The sequence below is a fragment of the Suricata suricatta genome, chromosome 15, assembly GCF_006229205.1.
Source record: "Suricata suricatta isolate VVHF042 chromosome 15, meerkat_22Aug2017_6uvM2_HiC, whole genome shotgun sequence".
Lineage (NCBI taxonomy): Eukaryota > Metazoa > Chordata > Mammalia > Carnivora > Herpestidae > Suricata > Suricata suricatta.
The window spans coordinates 69,838,375-69,862,836 of record NC_043714.1 but is presented as its reverse complement, the minus strand read 5'-3'; the positions used below and the strand labels follow the sequence as shown (position 1 = coordinate 69,862,836).

The 24,462-nt window shown below is 43.2% G+C and overlaps 1 protein-coding gene across 6 annotated transcripts in view; it reads left to right on the top strand.

Annotated features, from left to right (window-relative positions):
- The first annotated feature begins 5,252 nt into the window (after nt 1–5,252).
- TMEM71 (transmembrane protein 71) overlaps nt 5,253–24,462 on the top strand; it is a 30,964-nt gene continuing 11,754 nt past the window's right edge. Inside the window, exons 1-5 of one of the 6 annotated variants that reach the window (XM_029923644.1) lie at nt 5,253–5,880; nt 7,178–7,249; nt 8,481–8,541; nt 10,262–10,421; nt 11,911–12,083. In XM_029923644.1, coding sequence (XP_029779504.1) covers nt 7,235–7,249; nt 8,481–8,541; nt 10,262–10,421; nt 11,911–12,083 — 409 coding nt within the window. In that variant the 5' untranslated portion in view covers nt 5,253–5,880; nt 7,178–7,234. Of the gene's footprint in view, nt 5,881–7,176; nt 7,260–8,237; nt 8,331–8,480; nt 8,542–10,208; nt 10,422–11,910; nt 12,084–24,462 lie in introns of those variants that run through there. The other 5 variants (XM_029923640.1, XM_029923639.1, XM_029923638.1 and 2 more) reach the window with 5 other exon arrangements.

Sequence of the window (24,462 nt, the reverse complement as noted above, 5' to 3'; positions counted from 1 at the left end):
AACTGGGAAAAGAGAGGGTGGGCAACAGAACATAGCAAGTATATAGATTAACAGTAATCAAATACCAAACACTTTCAGGTCTTGCTGATCATTATTTTCCTTGAGAATGGAGCTAGCTACAATTCATCCTCACATAAGGCAGATGGCATGCATGCATTCTCCCATTGTTCATTTACTTGTTTAATCACTCAACCAACTTTTACTGAAATTCTACCAAGTGCTCGAAACTGAGCAACACAGAGTGCGAGAACAGGAAGAAAAATAAAACTAAGTATCCAATTCTGGGGTGACTTGCCGTGATGGGGACATGGATATAGAAACAACCAAGCACGGTATCAATATTAATATCAAGTTAAACATTAATCAATTTGAAATAGACATACCTCAGTGTGCTTCTTCTGACTCAGCAAATCAAGGAAGACTGCATAGAGGAAGTGACATTTGAAAACTGCTTTGTGGATGAGTAAGGTTTTAAACAAGATTCTAAAATTATTATTGCCTTAGAGTTCTTTGTAGTTTTGATTCAAGCTCTGGTAGGTAAAAAAATGTCATTCTGCTTCCATTCCCAAGTACAATGTGCCAAGTACTGTGCTAGTCCTGGCCCTAGAAGTGTAAGGACAAACGAGTTTAATTCCCCATCCTGAGGCACTGAACACGGCAGTCAAATAGACACACAAACAGGTGATTTGGGTCCAGCGTTAAGTGTGAGCATCCAGGAATGTGCAGGGTGAGAATGAGTGCTCTAACTGGTACTTGCAATTAGTCCAAGTGTCTGCTCTCTTGGTTGGGACCAGAGCACAATCCAAACATCTCCAAAGGCTGCCTGACTTGCAGATAAAAAGGTTCCTCTCTGGGGGAGGGGCCGAGGACTTGCCTGCACAAACATTGCCACAGTTCACTGGTTTGCCTCAGTAAAAAATATTGCAGCAACACCACATTGTGTCGGGTATTAGATTACTTCCTCTTTTGTATTTTTGCAAAACATTCAACAGAGTTAGTTTCCCCAGGATAAGGGTAAACACGCTTCGATTTTCTTTCTTTTCTTTTTTAGAACTATAGGTGTCATGAAGATCATAGAAGACTCTGCATTTAAAGGAAATCAATGCATTAACTTGTTTCTTGCTATTTTTTAAATAACAACTTAAGACGATGAAGCGTGTTAGAGCCAGGGGTTTGGAACAAGACCCGAGGTTGTACGTTACCCCTGACACTTTCACCAGAGAGTCTGAGAACCAGACGCTTCTCTGGTGCTCCTTTCCTCCGCAGAAATGGGACTTGGAAATCTTCCTCACAGGGTTGTAAATGAAGATCAAATTCAACAGAACAGATCTTACATGTTTTGCAAATGATAATTGATATACTAATGCCAGGTATTTCCTGATGTTTCTTTGTCACCAGGCACAGGGACACGTATTTCTAGTCATGGGCATCTCTGAGGGTAGTGGTTTCATGTTCTGTGACACAAACACACACATCGTCCAAGGACTTGCTTTGCATCAGCCTTGTGTTTGCTGCTAGGGTTACGGAGACGAAGCGAACCCTGTTCTCGCACCAAGAACGCAAGCTCTTATTTAGACTTTAGGGTTTTCGCGAGCTAATCAATCTGTCTCCATCCTCCTCCTCTGCTCGACCCCCCATTTCATAGCCTGTCTCTCTCCCTTAAAAAAATTATTTCTACCATAATTCAAATATGAACCCTGAGCAAACAGTAAGTACATATCTAGAGCATTTTTGAGACAGGAATTAGCTGCAAGAAAGCTTGTATAAATGTGAAAGAAAGAAAGAAAGAAAGGAAGGAAGAAAGAAAGAAAGAAAGAAAGAAAGAAAGAAAGAAAGAAAGAAAGAAAGAAGGAAGGAAGGAAGGAAGGAAGGAAGGAAGGAAAGAAAGAAAGAAAGAAAGAAAGAAAGAAAGAAAGAAAGAAAGAAAGAACGAGCACATGTTACTGAATTCATTTATGAGTTCTAACAGTTTTTTTTTAGGTCTTCAGGGTTTTCTATATATAAGATCACGTCATCTGCAAATGGATAATTTTACTTCTTCCTTTCTGATTTGAATACCTTTTATTTATTTTTCTTGCCTGGTTGCTCTGGGTAGGACTTCTAGTGGTGAGAGCGGGCTTAAATTTGCTGCTGACACTTTTCCCCTTCCACACACATACCCTCCGATGGTGATGGAGGATTGAGCATTCTGGGGAACATACTTTTATTTTTTTTAAGTTCATTTATTTATTTTGAGAGAGAGACAGTGAGGGAGTGGCAGAGAGAAAAAGGGAGAGAAAGGAAATCCCAAGCAGGCTCTGCACCTGTCAGGACGGAGCCCAATGGAATTCTTGAGCTCACGAACAGTGAGGTCACGACCTGAGCCGAAATCAAAAGTCAGCGGTTTAACCAACAGAGACACCCAGGTGCCCCAGAACATACTTTTGAAAACACCTGGGTGTCTCCATTGATTAAGCATCTGACTCTTGACTTCCGCTCAGGCCATGATCTTGTGGTTCATGAGTTCGATCCCCACATCCAGCTCCACACTAACAGCCCAGAGCCAGCTCAGAATTCTCTCTCTCCTCTCTCTGCCTCTCTCTGTCACTCTCAAACAAACAACCTAAAAATAAATTAAAAAATAAAAGTGCTGCTTTCTAGCATGCAGAAGAGAGGGCCGAAGTCAGTTCTACCTAGCTTTTAATTCAGTTACATGTTGATTCCACAAATGCTTATGGACAGCCTGTTACATGGCAGGCAGGATTCTTGATGTTGGATCTACACAAATGAAGAAAAATGACCAAACTCTCTGCCTTCATAGAGCTTACAGTCTGGCTGATGAATAAATTTACCAGTACAAAAAATAGAGGTTGTGGTATGTTACATAGTGAAAAGTACTAAAGAGAAGAGTAAAGCACGGAAAGAGTATGGAGAGTGTGTGGAGGGCAAGTTAGTGACCAATGTATTTGAGCCAAGAGCCAAGGGAGGTGAGAGAACACCATGTGACTCTCAGGGGGACATTCTGGGCAGAGAGAAGTGATAACAAAGATCGTGAAGCAGGCACAAGTCTGACATTTAGGGAGCATCAAGGAGACAAGTGGACCTGGGGAGAGAGGAGTGAAGCGGGAGCTCCAGAGCTAAAACTTGAGCCCTGAGGCTTGGTAGTGTATGTAAATCCTCTAAACCTCCATCCTGCATGCGGATAATCATCCTACTTACTTCCTACGGCTGTGTGAGCTTCAGTCGAGGTCACACATTTGCCGTGTTTCACTCATAGGAAATGCTCAAACATGTCTGATGTGATCGGTATTACTTACAGGTGAAGAACACAGGCTCAGAATCTCGGGTCAACCAGCTCACCATTTCCTGGCCGTGTGACTTTGGGCAAAGTATTTAACTCTCTGTGCCTCAGTTTTCTCATCTGTAAAATGAGGTTAGTAACAGAGCCTCCCTCGCGGCGTCGGTATGAGGATTCAATGTGCTAACACATGTAAAGAAAGTAGAACAGTGCCTGGGAAGTAGTAAGGGCTCCAAAAAGTTAGTGATGATTACAGTCACTAATGATGTCCTCGTACTTTCCAGATCAATAAAGGAATAGACTAAAGTCTTTTTGACATCAGTCTTTTGAGAAAGGGGCTTTGTGGACTTGGGCAGAGCCAAGGGTCTTGAGTCAGAAGGATTTTTTCCCTTCCTCCTCTAGAAAACATTAGCCAGGGCTAGAAGGAGGAGGATGAAGATAGAAAGAAGAGGAGAACCAGAGAGAGAATGAGAAGGAGGAGGGTTATGGATTTCGAGAAAGAGGGTGCCTGGCTCCCAGAACTGCCATAGGGCAGAATGGCTACCTCGTAAATGTAGGCAGATGTGACCAGACCCAGCCTTGAATAAACGTGCCTATGTTCTAAGGCTGGCCCTCTTACCAAATAGACTGGAGTAATGAATGGCCCAGAAAGTCACATTTGTTGGGACTATGTATTGGTTATCTGTTGCTGTATGAAAAGTTACCCAAAACGTTGTGCCTTAAAATGCCATTTTGTATCACATCGTTTCTACGGGTCAGAACTATGGATAATGCTGAGCTGGTTATTCTGCCTGTGGGTGTTCAGAGGCTGCAATCAAAGGGTTAACTGGGGCTGTAGTCCTCTCTAGGCTCAACTGGAGAAAGATCTACTTCTGAGGCACTCATGTGGCTGTTGACTGGATTCCCAGCCATCGGACTGAGGGCTTCAGTCCTTCGCCGGCATTTGAGACACCTCCCCAGATTTTTGTCTTGTATTGCTCTCCAACATGGAAGCTTGCTTCATCCAAGTGTGTAAGCCTAGAAGGCAATGGAGTGGCCAACAAGACAGAAGCCACAGCCTTTTGTAACCTAATCATGGGAGTGCCAATCCATCACTTGTGTCTCATCTACGCAGGAGAAGCGAGTTATTCCCTTCCGCCCATGCTGAAGGGAGAGGGACGGCACAAAGGTCTTTGAGGGTCATCTTTGCAAGCTGTCTACCACAGACTGGACGCGACTCTGCCGCTAACAGCTTCTGTTGCTAGGGGACCCCTCTAAACAGCTTCTGTTGCTAGGGGCATGTTCTATGGAAGATCGTGCCTTTGTCTTCACCTAGGGGAGAAAGGTGAACCCCAAGAACGAGATTAACTTTTCCACCAGGCTGACCAACTGAGGCTTCAGAAGAGAAGCTGATTTACAGAAAATGAATAAGGGCTACATCTTGCACATCTGAGCTGAGGATTCACTTGTTTCTCAGTTCTCCTTTCTCATTTACTTCTCCAAGGCACCTTGCCAAACATATATTATTACACTTACAGTTGGAAGAATTGCAGCTCCAAAAGCTTAAGTCACAAATCTGAGTTTACACAGCTCACAGGCAGAGAGAGTTTGAATCTCAGCCTGTGGGACTCTGGAACCCACACACTTTTCACTATTCAATGCACCTTAGCGTTCTTGGAACGTATTTTTTTTAAATCATTTACAACGGCAGAGATTTGTAGAGACCCACCAGAAATTCTCTGAGCTCAACTGAAATATAAATATAAAATGTAAAATGCCACCCAGAGAGTTTCCAGTAAAGCTTGATCTTTGGTGAGTCAACATATTGCCACTACGGACATTTTCATAAAATCCAATTCCTGGTATTGAATGATATTCTGAATTGAATAGCATTAATGCATTCTCACCAATAAACTTCATCGACTTGGACAGAGCACAACTGGGTACTGCTCCTATTGGAAAGGACCAGAGGATGACAAGCAAGAAGTGTTGTTTCTCCGGAAGTTTCTCTTATGTTCTGACGGTGAGAAGTGATGAGGTAGCTCAGAAAAGCATCCTTCGAGTGACCATGATGTACCAGCTGGCCTGATTTGTGGGCCACACATCCTCTGCCGCTGGTCCAGGAGACTATTTTGAGACTTCACCATACTCCCTGGCGTGAATGCCACTGATGTGAGCCCAACAGGAAGTGTGACCTCATTCTGCCTCTCAGTCTCTGGTTACACATGCTGTTTTTGAAAGAAAACAAGAGCGGTTATAAGGCTGACTTTCTCAAGAACTACGTGCCCTTTTATTCCAGGAAACAACCAAAAGAACGAGAGGCCACGGAGGACAAAACCTCTCTGCAAACTCCTGTACACGGCGGGAGATGCATGCAGGCATCTGTTAGGAGGAGGGAACGGGATTTCTCTTTATTACGAGACTTCCCCGCACCTGTTGACAGTCTTTATTTTCAGCCGAAGAACTGCTAAATCCTGGATTTCTCCTCCGTCAACCGCAGGAAACTTCGCACTTCAGTAATTCTTCTATTCATCAGTAGGAAGAAGGAACTGGGAACTCCCTTTGGAAGGAACATGTATGGACGGATTATTTTTCAGAATGGATGTGTTACTTCGATGGAACTGGTACACAGAAGCTGTTTCTTGAAAAGATTTAGAGCTGTTACTGGAAGGTTTTTTGTGTGTGTTACTAATACTTGATTAACTGTGTTGCCTGTGGCCTGATACAAGTACTTGTAAGATCTAGCACTAAAACCTTGCCATCTGCCACAGGATTGTTGGTTTAAAATTAAACTTAATGCTTGGGGAAAGTTAACATGGTATAATTTGGGCTGCATACTCCAGATGACATTGATCAAAAGTCAAAAGGACAGTGACAAACTATCATATTATGATGGGAACAATATAATCTTATATTCTAAATGAATGAAATCTATGAATGTGTGCTTTGATTTAGACCTTTCAAAGAATACCAGAAAGTTCTCTTGACTCCTCTAAAGGTCTCTATAAGCTAGGATCTATATTTTCTAAAAGGTGTGGCATATAATTTATTGAAAAAATTAGCTAGGATTAGCTTGGTTTGATTTAATGTATGAAAGCTACAGAAACAACGCATTCCTAGGTATCACATTTTTAAAATGTGGATAGAGATGGTGAATCAAAAAAAGAACTTAGTCCTACCTTGCGAGGCTCTGAGGATAGCACTGTGTAGACAGAGTGGTAGTCTACAGCAGGTGGGTCTATGTGATGAGTGGTATATGATCTAAGTTTATGTGATTTACACACTTGGATAGATGTTTAATTTGTGATTGAGAGGGTGAATTACATGGTACTGCGAACTGAGTTTTGAAATCTGCCTGGCGGGGGGCAGTTTTTAGTGCAATGCTGCCTGTGTTGCTTGCAAACGTCCATGCTGAAAGCACCTCTTAAAGACCACCAGCCTTCTCTATGACCACCTGTCATTGGTTCGAGGTGCTGGGCAAGAGACAGACATGGATCCCCAAGAGTTGCCTGAAACTTGATAATGAGGGTGATGTGTGTTGCATGACAAAAATACAAATACATTTAGTTAGACGGATCTATAACCAGTCTTTTTTTCCCCCTGATTTCTTAATCAAACAATTCATTGTGATTAGTTATTTTGGCTACAAGTCCACCACATAAATCTAGGTTTCCCAAATAAAATGTTATTCTTATTTACAGAAAAAGTTATTCGGCTGTACTAAGCCAGATGATGGAAAATGTAATAGAACATTGGAGCAGGTGCAACCTCCGTGGTCACTCATCCCGTTCTCCTCCTTCAGCCCTAAATCTATCATTCAGTAAACAAGTCTGACTAGTGCGATTAGCAGATGCCATCTGTTTTGGCATCATTTTTCTATTTTTAATATATAATCCACCTCTTTTTTAATGTCTCTTTCAGAAAATCTGTGAAGTTTGAACAAGCAGCAGTCCCAAGATGTACTGAATATCTCAACTGATGTCAACACCAGTGGCAAGTAAATGTAGGAGATCTGCTCTGCGCAATTATCTTTTGAACGATTAGACTTCTTTTAGCAATTTCCTTGCTTTGATTTTGCTGATACTCATACCATTAACCATCTGTCAGTAGCTTGTGCTTCTTAAATGCCAGTGCTCACTTTGGCAATGATTTTGACTTCATTTCTTTCCTTGAGAGAAATGTGGTATTTGTCTTTTTAGTGGGAAAAAAAATCACTGGTTTTTTAGATGCCTGTGCATCAATGTGAAAGGAGATTGTTTATCAGCTACTATTAAGATGCAAAACTGTCTATAAAAAATACTGAATGATTTTGATAGCTACTTGCAGGAAATAAAGGCGTTGTTAGAACGGTAGTGGTTTCAAGCTTCCTCCTTCCTCTTGTCATTTTCTCCCCAAACCCGGCTTCTGACCCCACCTCGCACACCTACGATTTACTCCTTACAAATCAACGCAGCCTGATCTGAGAGTCTAAACGCCTGTCTTTGTCTTAGATACTAAGAGTCCACAGCACAACTGAGTTTCACAAAGGCTCTCTATTAGAAGTGTTCACACTTGACTATATAAAATCTTGCTTTAGAGTTTAGAATATTAATTAACTGCACTCTCCCCAATTGAAATTAGGAGCTATGCCTTTGGTTAAAGTGGAATGAATGGATGAATGAATGAAAAGCTGATTTTTTTTTAAATTAAGAATATTCACAGGCTTCAGACACTGGAAAATCATTTCTACAAAACAAAACGAAACTTTATTTTTTTCCTTCACTAATGTCTTCTCATTATTTTACAATGGAAGGGCCTTAAAATGCACTAATGAGAGAGAGCCTAGGCAAATGATTGAATTCCTGAAATTACTGAGGAAGAACTAGCACACGGAGTAATTGTCTTTGGTTTTCTACAGTTTCACACAAGATACTTTCTTCCTCCTTTTCGTGATGAGTCAGTTTGATGCTAATGGTTCATTGTTGCCTCATCCTTTGCTAAGAAACCTCTACAGGAATGTGGAACAAGAGAAGAAACAGATGACAGAAGCCCCTGGGTTATTTCTGGCTCCTGTAAAGACCCGGTGACAAATTGGGTTAGTCCTGATTCAGTGCATGGCAGCCCTAGTTAGGTTCCCTGCCAAGGCGGGAGCTATTCACACCTTCTTTAAGGCCTCCATTATTTGCAGTCATGCATGTTGGGGAGGTATGATAAATTTGCATTTCTCTCCCGTTTGCTTATGCAGGTTCTTCAGGCTCTGAGAGAGAATATTCCAGAGAGATGTCTCCCGGATGCATATTCCCAAGGTATTCCACGGGACCTTTCGCAAGACAAATCCATCACGTTCTCTCCCTGTGTGTCTCATTTTATTGTATTCCTGGTTTTAAAATGTTAGTCTTCCTTCTCATCTGCTTTGCTATGGCTATAAATCTTCAGTCCCGTGTACAAACCAAATGAAAACTTGCAAAACCTAATAATGGAATGGTGGGGGGTGGGGAGCACGGTTATAAGGGTGTGAGCAAATGTGAATTGTTTGGGGAGTGAAGAAACTACCAATTACTGATGAATGGTTACTTTTTCTAGAACTGAGGTTCTCTTAAATATGCTTTACTATTAAGATAGTAATATCTTATAAGAGCAACACGATTCTACACCAAGGCACAAGCTGGCCAAATGCCATGCTCTACAAAAACATGTAGAGTCGACCGTTTTGTTCAAGTTCTGTGATGAAGTCTTCGTTTCCTTTCTTCCTTTTCCCCCATCTCTTTTCTCTTTTATTCTGTAAGCATGCCTTAGTTAATGTTTTCTCTAGGATTTTGTAAAATGTGCCAATGGTATAAAGGAATCATGCATTGGTGTAAGAGCCTGCCCTTATTTGTGAATTCTGGGCCTCTTGCTGCTATCAAATGTATCAGCCAAGGATGAACCAGCAAGCCATGTGGAATGAGCACTCCAGATAGATAGGGGTCCAAATCCTAGTTTTATCACTTACTGGCTATTGTAAAATATCCACGTTATTTGCCCTTCTGCATCATATATATATATATATTCCCTATAGTACAATAAAGATTACAATACTTAGCTTTTGGGTAGGTTAGTGAAAATCAGATAAAGCATGAATTATGAGCCAGGAACAGTACATTTTCAATAAATAATAACCATTTAAAATAGTAATTTACTTTTAGTGCATGCATTACTTGTGGACAGGCCTCTACATTTAAAACTTTATCAGAAGTTCAGTAGAGCATGCGGCATGATGTCACCTTTCAATCACACAGGCATATGATGGGTTTTCAAACCTGAGACACATGAATAATTATACAACTAAATATTAAGAGCTTTCCCTGGATACCAAACTACAAACTGTATGGTCATTGGTGCAGCTGGCCAAGAGGGAAATTGGCCAAAGCCAAAAACATCTCTCTGACTGTGTGTTCGGCCTGTAACTCATGCATGTCTGATGGCCACACAGGTGTAATTTATCCATCACAGGGAAAGAGTAAGGATACGGCAGTTGGGGTCTAGTCAAAGGAAGGAGGCGGAGACTATACACTTTCAAAGAGCTCATAATAATAGGCTTATGTAATAAGCACCCCGAATAGGTCGTTCTGCAATTTTTCCATCCAAGAAAATGGATTAATGTCAAGGGTATAGTTGCATTATATGGTGAGGAGATTGATCGGCCGTAATGTTTTTATCAAAATGTTTAAAACAGAAAGAAGCACTATATGCCCCCTTGTTCAATGCTCTCACTAGTGAGGAGATGAAGCCCAGGTGAAGAGTGATATTCTTATAAAAGGAAAAAAAAATTAAAAATAAACATAAAAATTTAAAAAGAGTGACATTCTTGGGGGTGGGTTGAATGCATGCATGCAAAGAGGTATTTTCCTTCATGGCCGCTAGAAATGGGACTGTTACAGGCCTGGATATGGTGGGTAGAGGTGTAAACTACTTTCCTTCTTTCTCTCTTTAGTTTTGCCTGTGATTTCCTGGATCATGACAGTTCCTTTGAATGCTGCTCCGTAGATCTCCCGATGGGCTCCCACATGACCTGTCGCCGAAGTCCCAGACTCCTCTCCAATGGATACTACGTTTGGACAGAGGACAGTTTCCTCTGTAGCAAAGATGGCAACATGACTCTGAGCCCACCCCAGACCAGTGTTCTTTACAAGGAGAATTTAGTTAGGTAAGCAGTGGATAATCTATACAAGAATCCAAAATCCAATCTATCCATTAATGATTCATTCATTCATTTTCTCCATTTAGCAATCATTTTTGAGAGCCCATTCCTGCTCCGGACTATAGAAGCACAAAGATGGGATGAGGGGCGGGGATAACTGAGACAAAAATAAACCCAGGTGATCAAGTGACACGGGTGCCAGGGTAGAGGTTGGAGAGAATGTGGTGCAGGAGAAAAGGAAGGGAAGCTGATTTCACTTGGGAAAACAGGTTAAAACAAGATCCCTAGAGAAAATGAAGCTTGATTTGAGTCTGGAGAGAGGTGGGATCTTAGTGAAGATAAAAGTAGCAAAGGAGACTTCCAGAGAGGGAACAGGCATCGAGTCCTGGGAGATCCTGTTCAATCTGGAAAATGGCAGGTGGTTTGGGCAGAGACACAACTCAGGGTGGAAGGAACATGACAGAAGCCTGAACGGACACAAGGGCCGGGTGGAGAACTTTCAGGTCCAGCTGCCGGGGTCGGGCTTTGTTCTGTAGGGAAAGAGGAGCCATTTACAAGTGACCAGATTTATCCTGAGCACGGTAACACTGATTACAATGTGGAGGACAGGGTGCTGGGAGTGTGGGTGCATGAGTAGTCAAAATCTTTCAGAAATGTGAAACTAATTATGTCACCATCATGCCCAGCGGATTCCCTTTGCTCCAACGTCAAAACCCAACTCCTTCACACGGCATTCAAATTTCTCCACTATTGTCACATTCAAGGTTCTTCATTCCCTGCCTTATTTTTACCTCTCCAGCCTCATTTTCTAGCATGGTTCAATATAAGACCAACCTGTTCTTCAATGAATAGATCAGACAATCCTATGTGGCTCAGTGGGCTCCTCTCCCAGGAAGCCTCCCTTGGCTCCTGATCAGCAATGCCTCTCCCGGTGCTCTCAGTGCAGCCTCTGGTTAATTCCGTCAGAGCACACACCCCGTACACAGCACCATAATCCAGAGAAAGGACTATAGAGCCAGCCTTCCTCAGTTTGCATCCTCGTTATGACACTTACCAGACATCTTCAGCCAAGTTACTTAGCCTTTTGTGCCTCAGTTTCCTGATCTGAAGAATGGGGTCACAACAGTACCTACCTCACAAGGCTGTTCCCAGGATGATGAGACTTATCACTGGGAAAGACCACTAAGAAAGACACCTCGCACAGAAAAAGCTCTATGAAGCCATCAGCTTTGTTCTGTACTATTCTTGTCTTTCTCCTATAATGGATTGTGAACTTTTGGTGCCCAGAGTTTTATCTTGCATTTCAGTATCTTTGATATTGATCCAGGCACCTGGACACACAGAAGTCTAAGAAGCTTCTGTGAGGTTAACAGGGCACAATGGAAATGAGCTTCACACGTGTTCTACACATCAAATCCTTTTCACCAAGTTCTTGCTCTTGCACCAGAGGGGACTGTTATTCATGATGCATCACGCTACTTTCCTTTCTTTCCAGAATATTTAAAAAGAAAAAGAGAATCCGCCCTTCCTTGTCGAATCTCTTCAACCTTGGCACCTCTACATCCTGGCAGCATGGAGGTATCTTTGGTGACGTTGCCTCCTCTCTAAGTGAGGACTCCTGGCTGGAGGCGGTCAGCAGGCTGGACAAGCACCATTGCCATGAAATCGGTGAGTTTGAATCCCCTTTTCCACAGTGGAATATCGTTTGCAAATGGGCAGCAGCAACCACGTGGTCCTGAGCCAACTGTAAATTCCTGAGATGACCACCACTTCATAGAAAGAATGGGTCATATTTTAAAAAGTCAGTGAAGAGGCACCTGAGTGGCTCAGTTGTTGAGTGTCTGACTACTCTTGATTTTGGCTCAGGTTGTGGTCTCACAATTCATGGGATCAAGCCCCATGTTGGGCTCTGTACTTTCAGCTTGGGATTCTCTCTTTCTGCCCTTCCCTTGCTTGCATTCTCTCCTTCTCTCTCTCTCTCTCTCTCTCCCTCTCTCTCTCTCTCTCTCTCTCTCTCTCTCAATAATTAAAAAACTATAAAAAGTTTTTAAAAATGCTTTGTATTAAATAATTCACCTAAAGTTCTCTCCACACTACTTATATGATCCAAATACATATGTGTTCATGTCACACAAAATATCCTAATTAAAAAAATGTTATTTACATTCATTTATTTCTGAGAGACAAAGTGCGAGTGGAGGAGGGGTGGAGAGAGCGGGAGACACAGGATCCGAAGCAGGCTCCAGGCTCTGAGCTGTCAGCACAGAGCCCGATGCGGGGCTCGAACCCACAAACTGGGAGATCCTGACCTGAGCCAAAGTCGGATGCTCAAACAACTGAGCCACCCAGATGCCCCCAAAATAGCCTAATTTAAATGTATAAATTATTCGTAGATAATACCTGAAAAATATTTGCACATCTTAAATGTGTATTCTCTATATTGGATCTGGATAGAGAAAAGACATTGGAGTTGGGGTTCAAGTACCAGTAAGGGCATAATAAGATAGTTACCTAACTTTGCTATGTCTCAATCTCCTCGTTTAATTTAAAACAAGATATATTTACAGAATATAATAATAATATATTTTCCTGTGGAAATACAAACTATATGAATATATTGGGTATACACATATATCATATGTACACCTGTATGCATGTAAAATGCATGTGTCATTTACATAATGCAATATTAATATATGTAAATATGTATGTATAGATACACATATATGTGTATAAACACAATGGTGTGAATTCAAAGGATACTTAAAGATTAAATGGAACAATGAATATCAAGTATAGTTCGATCCCTCAGTAACTTGCAGTTACAATTATTTTTATTACTAGAATGGAAACAGTAGATATTTATTGGTACCTACCATCTGCCAGACAGTGTCCTAGGTCTGGGGACACAAGAGTAAATACAAATAGCATAACCCTGGTCACTAGTTTGTTGGGCCAAGGGGGTGAAGTTCAGACCTTTGTGAAATAATTGCACCAACAAATATAAAATAATTACGGGAAATGCCATGACAAAAAGTATATGATGTAATGGGAGATTTCACGTGCTCAGAAACTCAGGGAAGGCATCCCTGTGGAGGTGGCATTTGAGCAGACTTCTAGAAAATGAGAGGGGTTTCTCTGGGCAAAGATAAGAGCATTTTGGACTCAAGAGACAAAATGGCTGGGTCTAAGGAATCTAGGGAAAAGGTTTCCTGGATGAGCGAAGACCACATGCATGGTTCAAAGCATGTTGAATTTAGGTTCCTAAGGGACATAAGGCACAGGTCAATGTGGAGTTCCAAAGGACAGTGTGAGTTAGAGCTATACGTTAACGAGTCACTTCCGTCCAGGTGCTCCCCAAAGCCATGGAATGGATGAGAGAGATTAGGGAGAGGGTAGAGTTGGCAAACAGGGAGTGCAGGATGGAATATAATGGATGAGTGAATGGGACCAGATAAGCCTGCAGAAAGGATAGAGAGAGGCATCCGGAGAGGTAAGAGGAATGCCAGGAGAGTGTTGTGAAATGAGACTCAAAGGAAAATGGTGCTTTAAGGGGGACAAGGCAGTCAACTGTGGCAAAACATATCCAAAGGTCAAAAACAGGATGACAACTGGATTCATTGAGCTGGAGGTTATTGGTGGTGGAGTGATGGAAGCGCAAGAGAAGAGGAGGAAAATGAAGAGTGTGAGAGATAAGGAAATGGAGGCATGGCGTATGGGGGACCCTTTGGGACCCCTTCTGGGAAGGGAAGGAAAAAGACTTGGTTCCTCACATATGCACATTCAACTCTGGTCATACTCATCTGCTCTCAGTTTCCTGAGTGGACCATGGTCCTCCACACCTCTGTGGCTTTGCTTGTGTTGCTCAGTCTGCTGGAATTCATTAATTCATTCATTCATTCACTTGGATGATTTTCTTGAGGGTCAGCTATGTATCAGGCACCATTTTACACACTGGAGCACAGTGGTGAGCAAAATTGTTCTCCTGGAATTGCATCGTTGTGGGGGGAGAGAGAAAGTCAGTAAATTACACAGCATGTTAAAAGTGGTAAGTGGTGCAGGGAACAACAAAGAAGGAAGAGATATGGATGGCATGTTTAAATAGGGTGACTAAGATGTCCTCACGAGGATGATTTCTGAGCAATGACTTAAAAGTGGGAGTGAAGCATCTGGGAAATGAACGATCTAGGAAATGCAAGGAAATGCAAGCACAAGGGTTCTGAACCGGGAGCATCTGGGGCTGAGTATGAGAGGGGAGGAGAGAGGATAGGGTGGCAGAGGCTGGGTGCGAATGGAGAAGGACGGGGACAACAGGAGGCCATTGCAAAGACTTTACCTTCTACTCTGAGTGAGAGGAGAACCCACTGGAGGATTTTGAACAGACGAATAACATGATTCTATTTACACATTGACAAGATATCTCTGGCTGCTGTGTCCAGATTAAATGTAAGAGGTATTGGGGCAGAAGCAAGGGAAAGTCAGGAGGCTGTTGGAGTGATTCAGTGAGGAAATAACAGTAGCTTGAACTAAAGTGATAGCCGGTAGAGGGACGATTCTGGATATATTTCAAAGATGGAATCAACATGGGGCACTTGGGTGGCTTAGGTGATCGAGCATCCCACTCTGGCTCAGATAATGATCTCACGGTTCCTGGATTTGAGCCCTGAGTCAGGCTCTTTGCTGACAGCTCAAAGCCTGGAGTGTGTTTGAGATTCTGTGTCTCCCTCTCTCTCTGCTCCTCCTCTGCTCTCTCTCTCTCTCTCTCAACAATAAATAAACATTAAAAAAAGATTTAAAAAAAAGATGGCACCAACAGAAAATAAAAAGAGCCAACAGGATTTGCTGATGTGGCCCAAGAGAAAGAGAAGTCAAACATGTTTATTTATAAGCTAAATACTTTATATTCTGTCCTGTTTAAGTTTACGACCTTGTTTATATACATTTCCTTGTTTAAATATCCCCAAGCCCTCGAGAAAGTAGGTCATACAATCATCATTTTTTATAATTTACGGTGAATTGCAAGTTCAGTGACTTGCCCAAGTTCATTTAGTTTATGAAGAGCAGAACTGGAATTCAATGTGGGTCTGTCTGATTCAAAAGCCTGGTCTTTGCTCTAGTGCTAGTAAGGGTTTTGCTTTTCTTTCCAAGATGAAATCCAACATACACCTTATAGCCCAGGCTCCAAGAGCAAGCAAGACGAGTCCTGTAATACAAAAACATAATAATAATGGTAGAGCACTTACGTGTCTTACATTTTTCTCAATCTGCTTCCTGGGCAGAAAACACAGTGCTACATTAATTTTGAAAAAACTTTTTAAGTTGCAGTCATTATAGATTCATGAGAAGTTGCAAAAAATAGTACAGAGAAGGTCTGCATATACTTTCTCCAGCTTCCCTCACTGGTTACGACTTACCCGACTATATAGTCATTATCAAAACCAGGAAATGAATATTGGCACAATATGGCTAAGGTTTTCAATGCACTTGTGTGTGTGCATATGAGTGTAATGCTAGGTTAATTCAAAACCAGAGTGCTTGCAAAGTGAAGACATAATTCTTATACAAATACAAGATTAATTAAATTGAGTATACCCTAGTTCTCACAATAACAAGGATGTATAAACAGCACAAAGAAGAGAAAGAGGCAGGGAGGTGGGGAATGAGCCTGGAAAGATAGACTGGAGATATATTTGGAGGACCTTCTGTGCCGTGTTGAGGAGTTTGGATTTTATCCTCCTCAATCAGGGGTGTCTTAGACGGCTCTTAAGCAAGGCGATGACATGATCAGATTTGAATTTTCAAAGATTACCTTTACAGGAACATGAAGTAAGGATTGGATGAGGAATACCAAGTGAGAGCTCAGGGGCAATTAAAACCAACAGGCATACTATGGAACGTGACTCTGGAAATAGAGAGGAAGTTGGAGATTTAAGGAATATTCTTTAAGGCAGAATAGACAGGCTGGTGAATGACCAAATGGAATGATGAGAAGTGGGAGGGATCAAAGAAACCAGGGCGGGGGCGGGGGGTGCTGCATGAAAAGTTCTGCCATCAGGAAGGCTCAGAGGACAGCACTGCTGGAGTGATGAGGAAAATAGGCTTGTGAGCTGGGTGGACCTGGGTTCAAGTCCTGACACCATCTTTTCCAACCTCGGTGTTCTTGGGCAAGTTACTAATCCCTATGACCTCCATTTCTTCATATATAAGGGAAAAGTAGTAGCAAGTAGAATTTTTGTGAGGATGAAATGCACAAATTCATGAAAAGTACATACTAGCACAGGGGCTGGTGTTCTGTGCAGGACATATTAGTTCTGAAAGGCAGAGAGAGAGAGAGAGAGAGAGAGAGAGAGAGAGAGAGAGAGAGAAAGAAATTTCGGTCAAGAAACGAGACAATGAATTCTATTTCACAGGACCTGAATTTGAGGCACCGATGGGAAGTGGAAAGATGGCAAGAGGAGGCTTGGAAATGTAACAAAGCAGTTCCAGTGCAAGGAAGGGCCTAGAGATATTGCTTTGGAAGCCAATATGAGAAGTACTAGAGGTCTCTCGACTAAAGGCATCTACAACAGAAAACATGAAGGAGCAGAAAGTGGCCTTAGAAAGGAACCGAGGAGGTAGAACAGAAACTTCAGTTATAATTTTCCCTGCCATAATTAGTGCGATGGGCAAGTACCATTCCAACCAACCCCCTCTCCAATGTCTGTGAGGATATATTACTCGTGTGTGTGTGTGTGTGTGTGTGTGTGTGAGTGTGTGTGTGCTCTAAGAACACTCAACACAAGACCAATCCTCTTAACAGAGTTTTGTCTACAACACCTGAAACATCGGCTACTGAAATCATGTGGTACCTCTGCTATGTCTGACTTGTTTCACTGAGCATAATGTTCTTTAGATCCATCCATGTTGACAAAGATGTGGAGAAAAGGGAACGCTTGTGCACTGTTGGTGGGAATGCAAATTAGTCCAGCCACTATGGAAAACAATGAGGAGGTTTCACAAAAAATTAAAAATAGAACTACCATATGATCCAGAAATCCCACATCTAGGCATGGACTCAGGAATCGAAATTAGAATCTCCAGGAGATAGCCTCCCTCCCATGTTCACAGCCGCATTATTTACAGGAGCCAAGACATAGAAACAACCCACGTGCCCATCGATGGCAAATGGCTAAAGAAAATATGGTCCATGTGTACAAGGGCATAGTATTCAGCATTATTAAAAAAAGGAAATCCTACCATTTTCAACAACATGGAGAGAATATGGTTCTTATCTCTATTTTATGGAGAGGGAAACTGGGGCAGATTATATCCTTTCTCTGGAGGCACACAACTAGTAAACAGCATCACCTGGATTCCAACCCAAGAGTCTTGAGCATATGCTCACTGTGCTATATGGGGACAACTTCTCAGGCAGGGAACCAGAAGAACATGATGTCATCAAAGACGAGAAGACAAGCAATGGCTGATGGTGTACAGCTTAATAAAGAAGTCAGTTTAAGAGTCCTGCAGCTTTAAGGTTTCTGATAAATAAGCTATGTACGGAATCTTTAATCAGAAGGCAACATAAGGGCGCCTGGGTGGCTCAGTCATCTGATCATCCAACTTCAACTCAGGTCATGATTTCACGGCTCGTGGGTTCAAGCCCTGTGTCGGATTCTGTCTCCCTCTCTCTCCACCCCTCCCCCACTCATGCTGTGTTTCTCTCTGTCTCAATAATAAATAAACATTAAAAAATTTTTTTAAAAAGAAGGCAACATAGAGGTCATCTTACCTACTCCTTACATCTCTGGCAGATGGGCACAAATGCCTACAGTAATAAAGAGCACTAATTACCTTTTAATTGAGATATAATTCACATATCATAAAATCTACCATGTTAATGTGTACCATTCAGGGATTCTTTTTTTTTTCTCTCCATAATATTTTATTGTCAAATTGTTTTCCATACAACACCCAGTGCTCTTCCCCTCAACTGCCCTCCACCATTACCACCACCTCTCTTCCCACCTCCCCCCTCCCCCCCAACCCTCAGTTCATTCTCAGCATTCAATACTCTCAAGTTCTGCATCCCTCTCTCTCCCCAACTCTTAAAACTATATTCACAAGGTAGTTGTACAACCATGATCACTTTAAAATTTTTATTTTAATACCAGTATAGTCAACATGCAGTGTTTAATTAGTTTCAGCTGTAGAATACAGTGATTCGACAATTCTATACATTATTGCTCGTCATAAGCGACTTAATCCCCTTCACTTATTCCACCCATCCCCCCAGCCACCTCCCTTCTGGTAACTATCTGTTTGTTCTCTATAGTTAAGAGTCTGTTTCTTGGCTTTTCTCTTTTGTTGGTACTGTTCGCTTATTTTGTTTTTTAAATTCCACATGGGAGTGAACTTGTATGGTATTTATTTGTCTTTCTCTTACTGACTTATTTTGCTTGACATTGTTCTCCCTAGATCCATCCATGTTGGTGCAAATGGTAAGATTTCATTCTTTTTTTTTTTATGGCTGAGTCATATCCCATTGTCTATGTACCACATCTTCTGTATCTAGTCATGTATCGATGGACATTCAGGCTTCTTCCCTGTCTTGGCTCTTGTAAATAATGCTGCCATAAACATAGAGGGGCATGAATCCTTTTGAAGTAACGTTTTCATGTTCTTTGGGTCAATACAGAGGGTAGTTCTATTTTTAGTTTTTGGAGGAACCTCCATATTGTTCTCCACAGTGATTTCCCGAGGCAACCATGATCACTTTCTAATTATGGAACATTTTCACCAACCCAAAGAGAAACCCCACACTCCTTACCAGTCGCTCCCTAGTCCCTGTGTCCCCTCCCCAACCCCAGCCCCTGACAACCTCAAGTCTACTTTCTGTCTCCTTGAATTTGCCCATTTTTGGACTGCTGTGACATTTTAAGCCCGCCTCTTCCTCTCACTGGTCATGCCGCTGCAGCAGTGGCCTGTCTAGTTGACACATCGTGTGATTTTTGAAGAGTTGCCATCACTCGGTTCTAGGCTAGCTTTCTGGGGTATACGAGGCAAGTCTCTTCTCGGTTCTAAAGCAGCATTTCCTGACGTGTGGGCTGCAGGTGGCAGGGGGTGGGGGGGGAGAGAACTCCTCCAGGACACAGAGGTCATGAACACTAAATCCTACAGTGACAGAGTAGCTATGACACCTTTTCCAATTCCCTCAGTCCTTCTGACACACCCAAGGAGAAAGGCTTAGTTTAGAATCGTGGCGGCTTTAACAGACACATGAGAAGATGCTCAACGTTGCTCATCATCAGGGAAATACAAATCAAAACCACACTGAGATACCACCTCACACTGGTCAGAGTGGCTAAAATGAACAAATCAGGAGACTATGGATGCTGGCGAGGATGTGGAGAAACAGGCACCCTCCTACACTGTTGTGGGAATGTAATTTTTTTTAATGCTTTATTTATTTTTGATACAGAGGAGACAGAGCATGAGAGGGGGAGGGTCAGAGAGAGAGGGAGACACAGAATCTGAAACAGGCTCCAGGCTCTGAGCTAGCTGTCAGCACAGAGCCTGACGTGGGGCTCGAACCTATGAACGTGAGATCTGACCTGAGCCGAAGTCAGAGGCTTAACCGACTGAGCCACCCAGGCGCCCCTGTTGTGGGAATATAAACTGGTGCAGCTGCTCTGGAAAACAGTGTGGAGTTTCCTCAAAAAATTAAGAATAGAACTCCCCTATGACCCAGCAATAGCACTGCTGGGGATCAAGGAATACAGACGTGCTGATGCACGTGTACCCCAATGTTCATAGCAGTGCTTTCAACAATAGCCAAAGTATGGAAAGAGCCTAAATGTCCGTCAACTGATGAATGGATAAAGAAGATATGGTTTCTATATTCAATGGAGTACTACTTGGCAATGAGAAAGAATGGAATCCTGCCATTTGCAGCAACATGGATGGAACTGGAAGGTGTTATGCCGAGCAAAATAAGTGAGTCAGAGAGAGACAGACACCATAGGTTTTCACTCACTGAACAGAAGACCTTGGGGGAAGGGAAGGCAGGAAAAAGTAGATACAAACAGGGAAGGGGAAAACCACAAGAGACTATTAAATACAGAGAACAAACTAAGGGTGGATAGAGGGGAGAGGGGAAAGTGGGTGATGGGCATAGAGGAGGGCGCTACTTGAGATGCTCACTGGGTGTTGTATGTAAGCCAATTTGACAATAAATTATATTCATAAAAAAGGAACCTTGGTGGCTGTAAGGTTCAACTCTGGCTACTCTTATTTTCACAAAGTTCTTTTAACAAAGAACAGGCTCAGGGCTTTCTGGTACGACAGTATTCAGGGCAAATTAAATAAGCTTTCATTTCCATTGTACTCCATTTTACAGTTGCTTTCTCTTTGCGGCATTTAAGTGATCGACGGCAAGTTTCCTTTGCAGTGAGAGGTTTAACGAAACAATCTAGAGAAAATATTAAAAATGGCTATGAGTAAGCAGGCTCTGGGATGTGGCAAAAATCAGGAAAAAGATGCTTGGATGCCGGAAGGTTGGGAATCACTGTTTTAAAGACAGTGCTTCACAGATTTGGAAATTCATATTTATTTTCCTGTGGTTGCTTCCTGGAAATATATCCAAACAATTGGAAAACAATTGGACCACGGCAGTGCTTGCCTGGGTATGAGAGAGCTTGCTCAGATTCTCACGGTTTCCAAATATCTCCCAAATATAACAAATCAAACCACCCCCTCCAAAATCATTCATTAGGCAACCGGGTGCACGCAGGACTTTGAAATCCTTCATCTGCTGTCAACTGCAATCAAATCTTCCCCAGGCTTCTTGTTTTCCGGATTTACCCAAGGCCCCGTGACTTTTATCAGCAATTTATTTTTCTCTGCAAATGTCGCCTCCTTAGAAGACTCACGAAAAATTCAAAATTAAATTGTTCTGCTGTTTTCTCTCCGGGCCACGGATGCAATCAAAACTTACTTCCCTTAAACTTTCTTGTCCCTCATTTTTCAGACTAACAAGGATTTTTATGGGTTGCCTGTTTTATCCTCAGCTCACCCCTTCTGCAGCTGTGTCTAGACACCTTCCTCATCAGTTGCAATTCATTTTTTTAGCCGTGGCATTTTGCAGCTTCCCAGACCCTGAGGCTGCAGTTTGGGAGACATTCCCAGAGCCTGTGAGTCATATTGAAAGAAGATAAAGCTTCCGGGCGGGGAGGACTGATCAGGACTGCCCGCTCTACTTCTTCCAGTCCAAGGAAGGAAAGGCTGGACAACCTCGGGCAGGGCTTCCCAGCTTGAGGTCTGTGGTTTTCTCTAGAGCGAATGCCTCTCCTATAAATATCTCTGATGACAACGTCTCTATGTGGCTTTGTGTTTCCCTCCACGGCAAACAATAATGCCCATTTTATATGCAAGCGTATGGAAACATGCTTGAAAGAAATAGACACATTTAAAACAGAAGTAAGCTGGGGTGCCTGTCGCTTAAGCGTCCAACTTCAGCTCAAGTCATGATCTCACAGTCTGTGAGTTCGAGCCCGGCATCGGACTCTGTGCTGACAGCTCAGAGCCTGGACCCTGCTGTGGATTCTGTGTCTCCCTCTTTCTCTACCCCTCCCCTGCTCATGCTCTGTCTCTTTCTGTCTCAAAAGTAAATAAACATTAAAACATTAAAAAAAAATAAAACAGAAGTAAGCTACATTGAATTTAAATAAATCAGGGGAAACAAATTTATTATCTTCAAATGCAATACCAAAGCTATTTGCTGAAATTGTATCTGCATTAGAGGTCTCTCATTTATTGTTGAGGATGGAGACAAAAATTAAATGTCAGTTAGAGAGCGTGTACATTGGGGGCAAGCCCTGTCTTTCCATAGATGAAAATGCCTTGATTGTTCTTTAATGCTAAGATTTTATTTTTTGTAGTTTCCCTCTTTAATGCCATCTCTTCTTTTAGAAAATTCTGTGCAATATTCTAGTATTCCGCACGGGCACAGTTTTTCATTCATCCGGCTCCCGGTGCAAAGCTGCAAGTTCAAGGCAGGTTTGGGCAACGAACAGCCCAAGAACATTTTTGCTTTTCTCAGCTCTCTCCCATCTATACCTCTGCGGATTTTTGTTAAGCGTCCACGCAAAGAAATAATCAGCCATAAAAGTTCTCAGCTCTTTCTCATCTCCATGTGAATTTGACCCTATCAAGCTCCTCTCTTTTCCTTAAGTTTTATTGAGATACAACTCATATGCAAAGAATCGTATATATCTAATGTGTAAATCCGATGGGTTTGAACCAACACGTATCCCCGTGGTGCCATCACCACGATCAGGGTGGTAGGAATCTCCAAAAACTCCGCAGTTGCCCTGGGCCCCTGTGTGTGCGGACGAGCATGTGAGTGCTTTCTTGTGGTCAGAACAATCAACGTGAGATCTACCCTCGTAGCAAACTGTGTAGGGCACAGCTCGGCTATGAAGTATTTGGTGGATCTCTAGAACGTATTCACCTAGCGAAACTGAAAGTCTACACTCCTTGACCAGTAATCCCCTCCCCTCTCCGCCCCCGCCTGTGGAAACCATCACTCTGTCCTCTGCGTCTATGACTGACAGTTTCAGGTGCCCCCGCATAAGTGGAGCTGCATGCCATTAGTCCTTCTATGACTGACGTATTCACTTCGCATGTTGTCCCCTGGTTTATCCATGGCTTTGCAAATGGCAGGACCTTCTTTACTCATTCATCTGTTGATGGTTGGGTCTTTCTGGTAGGCTCTCTGTGAATGGCGCTACTGCGTGCAGGGCCCACGGCCTCCTTTGCTCCTTGGTCATTACCAGATGATCCACACGTGTCACTCTGCTGTTTCCTTTCTCCATGGCAACCGGCAAGGATGCTTCTGCAGCCTGCTTTGTCAGGTGGCCGCAGGCTGTGGGCGGGATGGTGGGAGCGAGACTGCAAGATTGGCAGAAATTCCCCGGTCCCAAGGCACCCACTCATTTGCTCAGTATCCAGGCTGAGTGGGAGGGCAGTGCCACCAGCCTCTGCCTGGAGGCCGCTGCCGCCTGCTTGAAGCCTCCCCCTCAAATCAGCATTAGCCTCCACCAAGGTGAGCACTGACCCCCATCTCTGTGGTCACCCTGGCCCTGTTACAGTGGCCTGAGTTGTGGTAGCGACCCCACATGCCTCAACCTCCCTGCCTCCCACCAGGACTCTCTGTTTATGAACAGATCTTAGTGAGTGCTAACAACACACTAAGTATTGTTGCTGGTGACAAGGGCTGGGGCAGGTGAAGGGACGTTTTTCTCCTGGGGCTTTTAGTCTAGCAAGGGAGGTAGATATTAAGCAAAAATCGCACAAGTTACGCATTATATGGTATGTGTTTCCATGATAATCACAAAATCATCCACTGTGATTTGCCCTAAGAAGGCGGAGCACGGGGTGTTGTGATTAGAGTAAGGGCAATCGGGAAGGCATAGAAAGTGCTGGAAAACAGGATATTCTCCGCTCGTAAGTGCTCACCAGAGCTGCTGAAAGAGCAGTAATGGTCAAGACTGCTACCCTTGGGTCTGCTCCCTGTGTGACGGGGCGTCACCGCCTCAGCACTACTGACACGCAGGACTGGACAACCCTTCACTGTGAGGTCTGTCCTGTGCCTTAGAGGATGTTAACAGCGTCCCTGTTCTCTCTTCACTGGATGCCAGGAGCAATCCTCCCCTTCCTCATTTGTGACAGTCAAACCTGTCTTCAGACATTGCCAAATGTCCCTGGGAGAGGGGGGAACCTCCTCAGGCGAAGTAGGACCCGTTACAGGAGGACCCCACGAGGCTCTGGGGGCTCGGCAATCACCACCAGCCCCTGGCACGGGGCTGGGAGCCTCGCATTACTGGGCGAACACTCGAACACACCTCAGTCCTCCCGTTACCCTCATGCTCCAGACTGCCCACAGCAGAAACCTCAGCTCCTGAGAGGGACCCGTGAGGCCTTTCATGACCTGACCATCCAGCCAGAGTCACCTGCCAGGCGTGTCCACACACACCTGCTCCCCCAACCAGCCTCATGAGGGAACCTG